Source organism: Callospermophilus lateralis, chromosome 6 (assembly GCF_048772815.1).
Source record: "Callospermophilus lateralis isolate mCalLat2 chromosome 6, mCalLat2.hap1, whole genome shotgun sequence".
Taxonomy (NCBI): Eukaryota; Metazoa; Chordata; class Mammalia; order Rodentia; family Sciuridae; genus Callospermophilus; species Callospermophilus lateralis.
The window spans coordinates 42,973,326-42,987,522 of NC_135310.1; the positions used below are offsets into that span (position 1 = coordinate 42,973,326).

General features: G+C 33.1%; 1 protein-coding gene across 4 annotated transcripts in view; it reads right to left on the bottom strand.

Moving 5' to 3' along the window:
• Nucleotides 1–1,910: 1,910 nt before the first annotated feature.
• The window catches only part of Hsf2 (heat shock transcription factor 2), a 35,831-nt gene continuing 23,544 nt past the window's right edge, over nt 1,911–14,197 (bottom strand). Inside the window, exons 7-13 of one of the 4 annotated variants that reach the window (XM_076859778.2) lie at nt 13,738–13,825; nt 12,091–12,239; nt 11,279–11,518; nt 10,579–10,684; nt 6,435–6,488; nt 3,222–3,306; nt 1,911–2,928 (exon numbers count right to left, since the gene is read on the bottom strand). In XM_076859778.2, the coding sequence (XP_076715893.1) occupies nt 2,633–2,928; nt 3,222–3,306; nt 6,435–6,488; nt 10,579–10,684; nt 11,279–11,518; nt 12,091–12,239; nt 13,738–13,825 (1,018 nt within the window). In that variant the 3' untranslated portion in view covers nt 1,911–2,632. Of the gene's footprint in view, nt 2,929–3,221; nt 3,307–6,434; nt 6,489–10,578; nt 10,685–11,278; nt 11,519–12,090; nt 12,240–13,728; nt 13,826–14,197 lie in introns of all 4 variants that reach the window. The other 3 variants (XM_076859777.2, XM_076859780.2, XM_076859779.2) reach the window with 3 other exon arrangements.

Consider the following 14,197-nt stretch of genomic DNA (forward strand, 5'->3'; position numbering starts at 1 on the left):
ATGTGGAAAAAAATGCATCAAAACAAGGTACTATCCCTTTTAACAATTATTCTTTCCATACTTAAAAGAAAGATTTACATCACCTTCATTATAAATTTTACCAAAGCACTTGGGGAAAATCTCTATAGATTGTTTTAATGTCCCAAACTGGGATAAATATTTATTTATTTATTTATTCAACAAAATTGAGTCTCTTAAGTGATGTAGCATTAAAAAAAAATAATAATAATGGTGAATTCATTAGGAGTCCAAAGAATTGAAAGGTTTGTCTCTTTCTCATCTGAGGTCTAAAATTGGTTTCAAGGACTAATGGGTGGCTCTAAAAACAATTGATTAAGGAAGCCAAGAAAACATACATATATATATATGTATATATATAAATTTAGTTAGCCTTTATTTTTTAATGTGGTGCCAAGAATTGAACCCAGTGCCTCACAAGTGCTAGGCAAGCACTCTATAACCTCTGAGCCAAAACCCCAGCCCCAAGTTTCTTTTTGTATATATATTTGGAAGTCCTGAATCAAGCCAGTGGCGAAATAAGGGATAAGGAGTAATGTATGGGGAAGATTATCACAACAGACTTAGGATAGTACTATACATCATTTCTTGTTATATTTATTAGAACTTAATTGTATGGTTATTTCATTGCAAAGGTGAAAAAAACATATGGTTTGGCAATCAGGTAATAATCTATCAAATATACTGTTCTGATAATCTGTATAACTGAAAATGGACTTTTTAAAAATGTCTAGAAATATTAGCTAAAAGAAACAACTTCTTAACAGCAGATAAGTGTTAACGGGAACATCCATGTATAACTTTTCACACAGTAAAAATGGGTATAAAATTCTTTGGGGAAGCGAGGGAAATTATGAGAGGTCAAATCCCTCCAGTATTCTGATTACATTTAAAAGAAGCATGTAACTGCTGTTATTTTAAAACAAAAATCTTAAAATTACTCAATATTTAAATTTAGAAAAACCTTAAAAAGGACCAATGTAATAACATTTTTCAGTTTTTTTAGAGTGATTCGATTGGGAAGCTCCAAAATGCCCCCAACAACAAGGAACTTGATCATATCCTACAATGAGAAAAGCAATGAGAAAGTTTCTCTCCTGTTCATAAAATCTTTATTTTAACAAGCTTTGGAAAAGTGACCTCTTTGGTTCATGCTGAAAACTGTTCCAGGATCTTGAGCTGAATCATCAAGATCCCACTGTCAGCCAAGTATTTCAGGATCTAAATAGGGAAGGGTTTTCCTATCCCTCTGTGCTAGGCCTTTGTTTTGCTTTATGATATTGAGAATGAAACTCAGGGCCTTTTGCCCACTAGAGTAAGCCTCACTTTGAATCTTGATAGAAAAGAAAAATTTGAAAGATACAATATGATCAATGGAAAAAAAGTCTTCCTTAGAATTTCTCATTGAATAGCCCTATATACAGATATTAACTGTAGTGCTTCCAGCACTCTGCCTTAAAGGTAGAGTTCTTCAAGTGATAAAGTACCCCAGTCTTAGATATCTCAAATTCTTGTAAGCACCTGTTTGGAACAGAGGAAGTCATTTAATTATTTCTCCTGTCTTCTTTAAGAGCAAAAATTACAAGGCTCTAGTGTTAGCCCCTGATAATTTTTCTTTCTTTAGCTACAAGGAGGAGAGGCATATAAGATCTCTCGGTTCTTTATTCGAAACATGGAAAGCAAGTTGGTGTTATCTTTAAACAAGTAAAACTTTTAAAACATTAAATTTAGAAACACTATATTCTATTGTTACTGCAATATACAACCTACTTCATCAGACAAGGCAAAGATCTTGGTGTTACATTAGATAATAATGGACAATACATACAGTTTAAAGTCACCTTCCTTTCATGTGGGTATTACCTCCAAAGAAGACACATAACAAATACCAGTACTCAACATTCATTATTATTTATTTTACTAAATAGTATGGTTCAAAAAAACACAAAACCAGAAAACTTTTACTTAAAACTAGTCCAACTAAGTGGATGAGACTCCCAACTCATCCCCACATTCTTTCTATGTATATGGAGCTGGAACCATATCAGTGAGTATTTGTGTACACTTTGCACTTCCTGTTGAACATGAATGAACTCCAAACATAAATGAACTTCTTCGAACCAAGAGAGACAAATGAAGTTTTACAAGATACAGGCACTTTATGTTCCCAGTTTTAAAAATAAGCCAAGTGAAAAATATTTAATAAAAATAATTGGAACAGAGAAAGCTTTAGAAGTTCTATCATTAGTTCTAGTGACTTAACGCTCAAACGCAGACAGACACCATCAAACAAGTAAAACAAAAATAACTGTTAATGGTCATATCTGTAAAATGAAATCCAAATTACAACTGGAGAAAAATGGCCATCTGAATCCAACTTAAAGATTTGCCAATAATGTGCACTGAATTTTGTGTGTATCTAGGCAGCTGAGTAACATTTCAAAGCTTTGCAAGAGTGTATGGTTAGTGAGAAAAGCAAAAGGTGCTTTTATTCCACAGTATCTGATTAAACAAAACAAAGCAATTTACAAAAGAAAAGTACCAAATGATACTTTAAAATAAATAGTTCATCATTTTGATGAATATATACATGTTGAGTCCACTTCTTAGGGATTTAGCTATCTAAAAGTGGCATGTCACTATCCAGAGGTGCAGGAGCAAGTTCACATAAATAAAACAGTGTAGCTTCACTAGCTTCAGCTTCAGTCAATGGCTCCAGGCGAACAAGCTTACTTTGGGTTGGTTCTGGGTCCAGGCTACTATCCAAAAGCTCATCAACTTCTATGGGTTTATCTACAGAGGACATAACTTCTGATGATGCTGTTGTACTCCCCTGTTCAACAGCAGAAGCAGGATTCCCATCGAGGAATGCAAGAAGTGGAAAGGCAGTGTACTGGATAAGCTGCTTATCTATAAAGATTAAAAAAAAAAAATTATAGCCAAACAAATGACATGATACTTTGTGTAAAATTTTAAATATGCAAGTCATAAAAGTTTGTTTGACAAAGTTATTTCAGGTCTCCTAAAGTTAAATAGCAAAAAAAAAAAAAAAGAGAGAGAGAGAAGACCTTAAGAACTATTACCTCACCAATTCAATTTTTTCTATATGCTAGAATCTTCCAGTGTGTTATTACAACAAGACTTTTCAAGGCTTGCATTAGTTTCTACTAAACTATACAAACTATAAATATCTCTATACCCACCTGGTTTAGACTTAGATTTTCTTCCTTCTTCTGAAACTGGTTGAACTACATTGTTCTTGGTAGCTTCTAATCCTTTATTTTCAGACTGAAAGGGGGGAAAAAGGTAAGAACACTTATTTCATATTTTACAGATTCCTGAAAAGTATCAAAAAATTAAAAATTGATACAATATGTAAATACTGACATACTATCTGAAATAAGCAGAAAAGGAGAATATAAAGAAAAACAGAGAGAGGAAGAGAGGAAAGATTGGGAATAGATGTAGCAAGAAAACTTGTCATCAAGACAATGAGAAAAAAAAAAAACCTGAACTATGATGATAAGTATAAAAAGGGGAGGACATTTCAATATCAGAACAGACAGATGCTCTCAAGGATAAAAAATAGGAATGAATCAAAGAGAAGTGGCTTCAAATGCTAGTTGAAAGAACATTTAAGCAATTAAATTCATTTTAAATGACTTTGACTAAACTATATCACATTTCTCTTATAAACAATTTTAAGTACAAATTAAACATATTTGGAACAGTTCATGATGACATGGTGACATCCTTATAAATATCCCTATACTTGGAAGTCTCAAAGTTGAGATGTTTCTTCTTGTCCTTTTTGTGTCTTGAGTTCTTTTCTGTCATTTCAATCACTTTTTTCAACTACACTGTCCTCTCTTCTTACATATAATTGAGAAACAAATCTTTAATGTTGTCGAAGTTCTTCAGGGATCTTTTCAATGATGTTCAAACTCAGATGCAGAAGTTCATAAATTTTTTTTGAATAGCTGCAAGTCTCAGGTATCCACAAGTCCCATATTTTTGCATGCTGGTTAATTATAGATAGCGTAACAAACATCTATATAATAATTCCTATATTCTCCCTTATATTCATCATAAAATAAAGCAGTACAAGTTTTCAGGACTCAGAAAAGATACTAGTTCCAAGATAAAAACTACTAAGCCTTTCCAAGATTTTACATAAGCATTAATACAATATTACATTTTATGCCTTCTAAAATAGGTATTTTCCAAGGATGCCACTGTTATTCTAAAACATCAGAACCAGGATGATAAATGGGTTTCATGTTCATGTCTTACTCATTAGTGTGTACCACTTAGATTGCCATAGTGAAAAGTAGAGGCTTTCCTGATTAATAAAATGTTATAATCTGTGTCATATAACCCTTGTCATGACCAGGGCAATGATAGCTGATATGCTTATTATTTGAAAACAATCTGAATTCAGAAACATAATGAACAGTTACTCTCAAATTTAATTCTTTCATACTATTAAACAAAAGGCAATTTGCTATTTAGTGCTATTTCTAAAAACTGCATTCAAGTTATTGGCTTTTAGAATAAAGAGGATAGGATGATCCAAGAATAACTCAAATGTCCAGAAATAAACAGTAAAACACAATGACAAACTTAATATATAATATGGATACATTCAACTTAAGGTCTATAACTCAGTCATATGCAATAATATGATCATATTTACTGAAACAGCTGAGCTGGTCAACAGAATATTTTACTCATAAGCCTAGGCAAATGATGGGCCAAATGCCAAATCCAGCACACTGCCTATTTAATAAAGTTTTCCTGAAACATAGTCTTACATTCTTTTAAATACTGTTTTTAATCTGCTTTTGCACTATAACTGCAATATAATGTAGTTGTGACAAAGAACATATAGCTTGCAGAGTGAAAAAATTTACTAGGTGGTCTTTAAGAAGAAGTATGCCAATCCCTGATACAAATCATCCAAACCCTGAAATGTATACTCAATTTCCTAATTCACAAACTCATAATTCTACAGGCTTTAAATTAGGTAGGCCATAACTTTGAAAATATTAAAAACCCAGTCAGGCTACATTCTCATCACACATGGTAACAGAAAAATTCAACCCCATCAGCCTAACCACTCATATTCAAGATGTGCTATAAATCTCTAGACTACAAGAATCAAAATGGAATTCTGCCTTACCCAATTTAAAATTTGAACTTGATTTACCTTTGTATTCAACCAAAAGCAAAGGTTAAAAAAAAATTGGTATAAATGCAAGATAAAGGAAGTACATTCCTAGTCAAAACAATAAACAGAGCAAAGTAAAAGAATTTGTGAACATCTTCTCTAACAACTTCAAATTATACTTTCTATTCATCAAAAATCAGTTCTAAAGATCTCTTCAATAATTGCTAAGCCCAACTAAAATTCCTGTTTTTTTAAAAAGATGAAAACCTGCCAGCCAAGGTGGCACAGACCTATAATCCCAGCTGCATCAGAAGACCGAGGCAGGATCACCCCCAAATTAAAGTCAGCTTCAGCAATTTCACAAGACCCTATGTCAAAAAAAAAAAAAAAAAAAAAAAAAAAAGAGGCTGCGGATGTAGCATAGTAGCAGAAAAAACAAAACAAAACAAAACTGTATATATAAAAAAAATTCTTATAAGTTAAAAGAAGAAAAAAGAAATCAGCCAGGATTACATGCCTGTAATCCCAGCATTTGAGGAGGCTAAGGTAGAAGTATGGTGAGTTCAAAGCCAGCCTCAGCAAAAGAGAGGCACTAAGCAACTCAGTGAGACCCTGTCTAAATAAAATAAAAATAGGGCTGGGGATGTGGTTCAGTGGCAGAGTGCCCCTGAGTTCATTCCCTGGTACCCAAAAAAAGGAGAAGTCCAGAATCCATAGTTCACTGTTTCAATTTGCCTTTCCTCCAAATAGTTCAAACTTAGTACAAATCCCTGAGTTTTTAATGTATGCTAATAAAATGAAGGAAGCATTTATGGAATAATACAGGTACCAATAAATTTTCAAAAGAAATCTCATGTTGTTTATAGAAGGAATAAGGATATGAAATGAAGCACATAAAACAGAGAAATCATCTATTATTCACTTCTATCAATGATACACCTGAACAAGCCAAGGTCAAAGGATTTCTCAGTATCAAAAGAGGCTGATTTCATAATGAAAATTAATCTCACACGTGTCAGTAGAATTAAGCAATGATCCACCCCACAATCAAAAACTCATTTTTCATCTAGAATTTTACTATTTTGATTACACATATTTGGTCAAAATATAAAGTGGTTGTGTTTTCTTTTTCTTTTTCTTTTTTTTTTTTGGTAACTGGAAATGATATTGCTCTCTACTTAGTAGGACTTTTTTTTTTTCAGATTTTTATAGCTATGGGTCCTGAGCAACATGAATTAAAACTTACTTTTGTATTATTGATGTAATCTGTGGGATTCATCTGCACAGAACTAGTGAAAAGCTGAAAGACCAAACAAGAAAGATGATAAGTTTAAAAAATATTTAAAAAGAATTGTGTGTTCAAAATTTTTATACAACCATGTAGAGTGAAGAGATGTAATACCTGCACTAGGAAGTTTCTATACAGTAAACTTAAGTTTGGAAGAGAAAAGCAAGAAAGCAGGGGAAAAAAAAAAAAAAAAAAAAAAAAAAACCACAAAGAAACAAAGCAGAGCAAGGTAGCCAATGCATTAAATGGAATCTGATATTGTAAAATTTATTAACACAGTGGGGTAAATCACTTAAGACAAATGGTGTTTTCCCCTAACTCCCCTTTCCTTTACTATTCTCCATTCACATTCATTTTTTTCTTCCTAAATGCCTTTGGCCTTATGTGGTCCCCAGGGCTGGGACTTGTGCCCTGACACTAAGACTTCACTGAATACCTGCTAGGTATTAAGTAAGAAATTTATAGAATCTGCTGTATGACAGTGGCACCTAAACCACACATAAAGTGGAGCCCTCTGACAATGTGGCACACCTACTTTTTGATTTTTTTCCACCTCGCCCAACAAAATCCTTAAGTACTAAGACCACTATCTATTGCACTTTTTAGTCTAGCCAGTATGTATATAATTTTTGTTTTAAGCCATCAGCTTCAAAGTCAATTATGCCAGAGATTTACTAAACATCTAAGAAATGATCGAAATCATGAAGAACACAAGATAAAGACATCACTCCTGCTCCTAAGAGCTTACAATCTAAAAGACAAGACCAACACTGAATAGCCAAACATATGTTCAAATACAATTCAGTATTATAACAAAGGATGTTGAGGCTCAAAAGTACTAAGGAGAAATGAAAAGGGAGGAGAACACACACAGAGAAACACATAGGATGAAACAAAAAAAAGACCTTGATAAAGTTTTGTGATTTGTGTCAGTCCCTGGAGAACAGCTAGGACTTGAAAAAGAGAATGAAGGGATGAGTACATAGGAATAGCATTAACAACCACAACGAAGATAGAGTATGTTCCAGAAATGGATAAGGAAAGCACAAATAATGCTTAAGTTTTGACCTGAACAGTATTTACGTACATAGGTTCAAAAAATAAACCCATTCAATTGATGAGGCTGCATCTTATCAGCAACAGAACTTTGGGAGTTGCATGTGGTGAAATTGCAGATATTAAGTTAGCCATTTATAAGAATGAGCACAGCAAATGGTTCACAGGATAAAAAGAAAGCAGAGAAGCCATAGGAATACCCTTTCTCCATTTTCTCTAGACTTGCTTCTCTCCTTAAGGTTCCATACAGTTCATGGTAGCCCTAAAAATATCTCTGGCTCTTTCTTACTTCTTTCTTCTGTTTCCATATCACCTATCAAGTTCTGAAGAGAAAAAGAGCTCAGATCCTTGAGAGTAGATAGTAACACATGACTACTTATTTATTCCAATTTAACCTGTCAGTACCGCAGAAGCCAATTACATTTTGCTTCTGCTGAGGGGTGGCATCTGAAAGTGCCAGCAATATAAGCTCATCTCTTCCCTTCTTTGCCCCAGGCTCCCTACTCACTCAGGGATCTCTTATATATATTCCCAGCAGATATATGTGATAAAGCATTAAAAAAAACAAACAAAAAACAACAACAACAAAAAAAAAACCCCACCACTACTAGTATGATTACATATGAAAAACTGACAAGGCTAGTTGAATTCAAAGGCTACTCTCCTGCTGACTCTACTCTGGATCACCCAATACTAAACATAGGAGAGAAGCCAAGAACTGTATATTCATATCTTGACTATCTTTGCCATTTCAGAAAAGAAGGCAATCGTAAGTGGACTTTCTATTTATGACAATATAGCCTTATTCAAGGATAAAATAATAAGGGTTTTGGATGAGGTAAGTTAACAATTGAAATATAAAGCTGGAATGGCTTGTGAATGTTACTTTGGAAAACAGGACTTAGTGAATGAAAAGGAAATCAAAGCCAGGCATGGTGGCACACGCCTGCAATCCAGCGGCTCAGGAGGCACAAGGATCACAAGTTCAAAGCCAGCCTCAACAACTCATCAAGACTCTGTCTCAAAATAAAAAGTAAAAAAGGGCTGGGAATGTAGCTTAGTAGTTAAGCACCCCTGGGTTCAATCCCTAGTATCAAAAAAAAAGAGAGAAAGAAAAAGAAATCAAGGTAATTCTGTGACAACTTTCTGGGTGGACTAAATAAAAGTCAGATATTACTACAGAATACAAGAAAGATTAAAAGGGAAGAAAGAAAAGTCTGACATAAACACAAATCATCTGAGGCAAGATCTGATGACTCCAAAGGCATGAAAATAGAATTTAAGCCAAGTTTACTTTCAAAAATGTTAAGCACTGGATATACATACTTCAGAGCAATCTTACAAACTAAAACCTCTCCATGTAGAAAAAAAAGGGAGATATAAAAAATAAGAGGACAAAATATTGTAAGTCTTGAGGGAATGTTCATAAGTAGAAGATAACAGGATCTTCCAGTAGCCTGGTGAACTGATTAAAAAGCAAAGAAGAAAAAAAAAATGTAGCTGCTCATTTCTACACCATTATAGTGAAGAAGTAACAAAAGCAGACAGAAAAGTAAATGAGCAGAGCAAAATGTCAACATGCTTTTTTTTAAGATGGGAAAGATCTATGCCTATTTAAGACAAATAGGAAAGATCAAGAATAGAGATTGAGGGAAAAAAAGAGAGAGAGAGAGAGAGAGAGAGAGAGAGAGGGAGAGAGGGAGGGAGAAAGGGAGGGAGGGAGGGGAGGAATAAAATTGGCCTTAAGAAAAAAAGACCTAGTCTAAGAAAGATTGAGTAGGATACTGGGCCTCAGATTATCAGAGAACTAGGACAGATGGATTGTTCTCTGTTTAGAGGGAGTTGACAACAAACAATAAGATTAATGTTCAAAGTAGAATTAAAATGACTTAATGAAGTATGCAAGGATTTATCGGTGGCCAGAATGATGGGATTTTTATTTCGTTCTTAGTGACCAAATGGACAAATATTCTGAAAAGTCCTTGGATTCCAAGTGGTAACAGTAGCTAAAAAAATTAAAAAGGGCTCAGTTTACTGTTAACACGAAGTAGGTCATCAATGGAGAAACTTAATTCACTTAAATGAGAAATAGCAGCATGGGAAGGAAATATTCAAAGAAAGTGAAATATATCTTGTGTAGTAATGACAGTTTGAAAAGGGTGCTAAAGCCTTTTAACAGTGACAAAAATCCAATGAGAAGTAGAGATGTAAGGTGGTAAATCAATAAACTGGAAATAAGACTGCAGAGTAAGTAAGAAATAATTCTTTTTAGCCTTAATAAGAGGCTCCTACAAGGGTAAGACTGTAGAATCTTTTGAAATTGAAAGAAAGCTGTACTTTTGGCAGAAAACACACACACCAAAAAAAAAAAAAAAAAAGTAAGTAAAAACCTCTTTTCAGAAGAGAAAATAATTCACAAAAGAAAAATGGAAATAGGAAACAAGATTCATTTGAACAGGACCAGGCCAGAGCATAAACAAAGCTTTGGATAATGGAGGGAGTAGCATCATGAAACAAAGAGGGAAGGGAATGAGAAACATGGTTAGTGCCAGAAATGGTAGGTAGAATTCATAATCCAGACAACACTGAAGTCAAGTTCAGAGAGATGGTGATAAGAATTATAGCAGGGAAACCTGGAGACTCAAGACATAAAAATACAGCAAACAAAATAAATTTGAGTGAAAAATGTTAATTCCCAAAGTATTAAGAAATATTTCCAAGCTGTCTCTTGACTAGATCTGTATTCAGTGACAATTTATTCCATAGTTAAACAGAACAACAAGTCCAGACAAGACATGGATTTAGGTCTGTTGAATAGAACTGATATATTATTACAGAGAATTAACTGAACTGCTACTCAGGCAAGTATTGATCATTCTCTTTCAATGTCCCAAACCCATTGTTCATCCTGTCTCATAAAACCATTCATTTTAAAAAAGAAAAGGCACAAACAGAGCAGATACAAACAATACACATTGATTTTTTAAATAATATACCCCAATACACAAATTACTAGAGCATAGCAAATATTATCCAAAGTACCTACATCAACCAGGAGATCTGGGTCTATGCTAAACTGTCTTCCTGACAGCATAGCTTGGAAGTCCTCTAAACTGCAATCAATACTGTCAAGATAATCCAACAGTTCAACCCTAAGGAGAAAAAAGAAAAAAAAAAATTAAAAAGTAAATATAAGTTTTCCTTGTTCTTATACTTAAAATAACCACAGAAATTGGCTAGGCAAAATACTCCTAGAAATTGTTGAGTCCTTAACAGTTCTTAATCTTAAGAGATCCTACTCAAGATTTTAGGATATTGAAAATTTGATTAACGGAGATATAGCCTTTATATAAAACTTCAGTATACACTGAAAAGAAGTTCTGAAACAACAGTCTGATTTACCTTCATGTTTGATCTGATTACTACTAATTACTAATGTTCCTTATGCTGTAAGTCCCTATTAATATGGAGAAACTATATTAATCCATAGTCATGATATGAATACATAACACACATAATCACAAACACCTTAAAGATACTCAAAACAAGTATTTCATTAAAGAAATAAGAAAAACTGCAGAGGAATATTCCAAGACTCTTCTTAAGACAAATCCCTTTCATTAGAGAACTCCGTTTTGACAAATAGAAAAGTAGACTAGTGGGTTTATCATCTGAAATGAAGATCTCTCAAAAATTGAATATGAAGAAATCAATTAACTTTAGATATCATCTAGATAAGCACTCACTTTCCTAAAAGATTGATGTTATCATTCAAAATGGAATCCATCATGGTCACAGGATCTTCTGTGGTCAGACTGGATGAACCATTTAGCTGGACAGCACTAGACATGAGAGGGTTGATGCCATCACTGCCTGAACTTAGGGATTCTCTGGCTGGTTCACTCAGATCTCCACTCTGAATGACAGGTGCATACTCATCTTCATTGTCATCTTCAACAATTACAATATCAGGGTACTGGCTACAGCTAGACCAGAAATATGAAAAGAAAGAAGCAGTTACATTTGCAGACAAATTCAATAAAATTACTCTATCCATTTATTTTCCAGATACTCTTCCCAAACCACGTATCAAAAGGCTTACGTACCTTGGGTATGTAGCTAAATCACAAATATTGACACTGTACAGAATATAAGACCTACAAAGAATCAATGTAAAGTGTTGAACTCTAAAATAAAAAAAATTCAGCCACCCAGGTACAGTTGCACATGCCTGTAATCTCAGCAATTCAGGAGGCTGAAGCAACAGGATCAGAAATTTGAGTCCAGCTGCAGCAAATTTAGCAAGAGTTAAGGGCTGGGTATATAGTTTAGCAGTAAAGCCCTGTTGGGTTCAACCCTCCAGTATCAAAAAAAAAAAAAGGATTTTCGTTACTTCTTTTTTATCTGGTTAAATAAACTGGCTTAATTATCAGTTGAATATTCCAAATATGAGACAAATGTTAATTTATCAAAGAACAAAGTGGGTGTTTTTAATTTTAGCAACTTAATAATAAAAGTGACAAATACTTTCATAAATTTTATCTCAGAAACTCCTTACTTGGAGGGATCAGATATAACATCTTCATTAGTTTCTGGAATAACTGGGATATTTTCTTCATCCGCATTATCATCAGTAACATCATAAATAATAATGTCATCTGAAATCCGTTCTCTTGGCTTTAAACCTTCAGTCCTACTGTGTGGAACCTAAAAAGTCAGAAAAATAATATATCTAAATATTGAAATCACACTACTAGGATATCACTTTAAAACAACCAGAAGCATACTAGTTACTAAATACTGGGGAAACAGTAATAAGCAAAACAACTATGTCCTTTGTCCTTATGTGATTTATATACTATTAATAATAACAATTCAGTTATGAACTTACAGAGGCATGTATCTATTCATAAAGGCATATGATTTGCATTCTACTTTACTACTTTTACTGTAAGATCCCTGAAAATAGCATGTCTGTATCTATGGGAAGATTTTGAATTCTAAACTTATGAAGAAAAAAGTCTCAGAACTTCATATATTTCAAGCATAAGCAGATGGCCACTGTATTGATGGCATTATTTCATTTCAAGCTGATCTGTTTGACACATTTTATCATTAATTTTTTCATTCATTTTCTTTCACTAAAAGAAAAATGGCACTTCAACTATTCTAGTTAAATGTCAATTTGGAGTATTAGCAATAATTTTTTATTAAGCCACAGATACGCTCAGGCCATACTCATTTTTAAAAGTTCAATTCTCTAAAGCAAACTAAAATCATTATTACAATCTAACAATCCATAAATTTCAACACTAGATAACAGGTAAAAGATGTTAAGTACTTTACAATATATAAATCCACTTAATTAGGAAAAAAAAAAAGACTTTATCCACTTTAGTCCTACAAACAAAACAATTGGGAATGCTTATTTCTGAACAGTAGTAGGAAAAGGAATCAGGTCTAATATTAATTGATTTGTCCCAGAAAACATAAATGAATTCTGTTAGTTCAATAATAAATATGAAGCAATAACCTAAAGCCCTCTATGTTTGATCCTCAGCATCTCCAAAAAGAAAAAGAAAAAAAAAAAAAATGACAGCAATAATAAGATTGCATTAGAGGTCTGGATTCTGGACTAGTCTAATCTTAGTCTAATCTGTAATGGCAATGGATATAAGTTAAAACAAATTATCCACATAACTTGAAGCAAAAATGAAGGTAAACAAAAATATTTTGAAATTTCCAGAGAAAAATCAGTCGAATCAATGTACATTTATAAGAAAAGTTAAAAGCAAACTAACAGAAAAATATATCATCACATTACACTATCATAATTATCACAATGTTCAATTTGTATTTCACTGAAACTAAGCAATACAACAAAGTAATACGTTCAGAATGATATCATTTACATAAAGTTTAAATACATGCAAAATAATATGAAATATTGTTCCTGAGTTCACCTGAGTTCAAGAGAATGAATCAAGATAGGAAAGAAAACTGGGACAACTGTATTTGTAATGATTTATTTCTTCAAATAATTTAAAGCAAATATTGAAAAATCTTAAGACTTAATAAGACTGGGAACAAGGCTGGGAAATGAGAACTTGACACTTTTATTCACCAAGCTTCTTTTACCTCATAAAATACTACCATAAAAAATTTAGTTGAGATATTTAATAAACACAAAATATACATGAGTTACTTTATGATGATGATTATCAGCTGGTTCTTTGACTATGTGCTGAAATAAATTCTTTTTCTGGGCTCCATTAGTGTTCAGAAGTAGAGGCCTGGAAATCAGAAAAATATTCATGCAGTTCCATGAGGCAACAATATAAAGAATTTAAAATGTTTTAAGAACTTCTGTAAAACAACACAAGGAACTCTTTAATATAGTACATTTTTATGAATAGAAACTGGGAGATAAGAATATCTGGAACTTATAGTTCTCCCTTCTTTAATACTACTGTTTCTATAGTAAATATAATAGACTACTGGGCTGGGGATGTGGCTCAAGCGGTAGCGCGCTTGCCTGTCATGTGTGCGGCCCGGGTTCGATCCTCAGCACCACATACAAACAAAGATGTTGTGTCCGCCAAATACTAAAAAATAAATATTAAAATTCTCTCTCTCTCACTCAAAAAAATATATATATATAATAG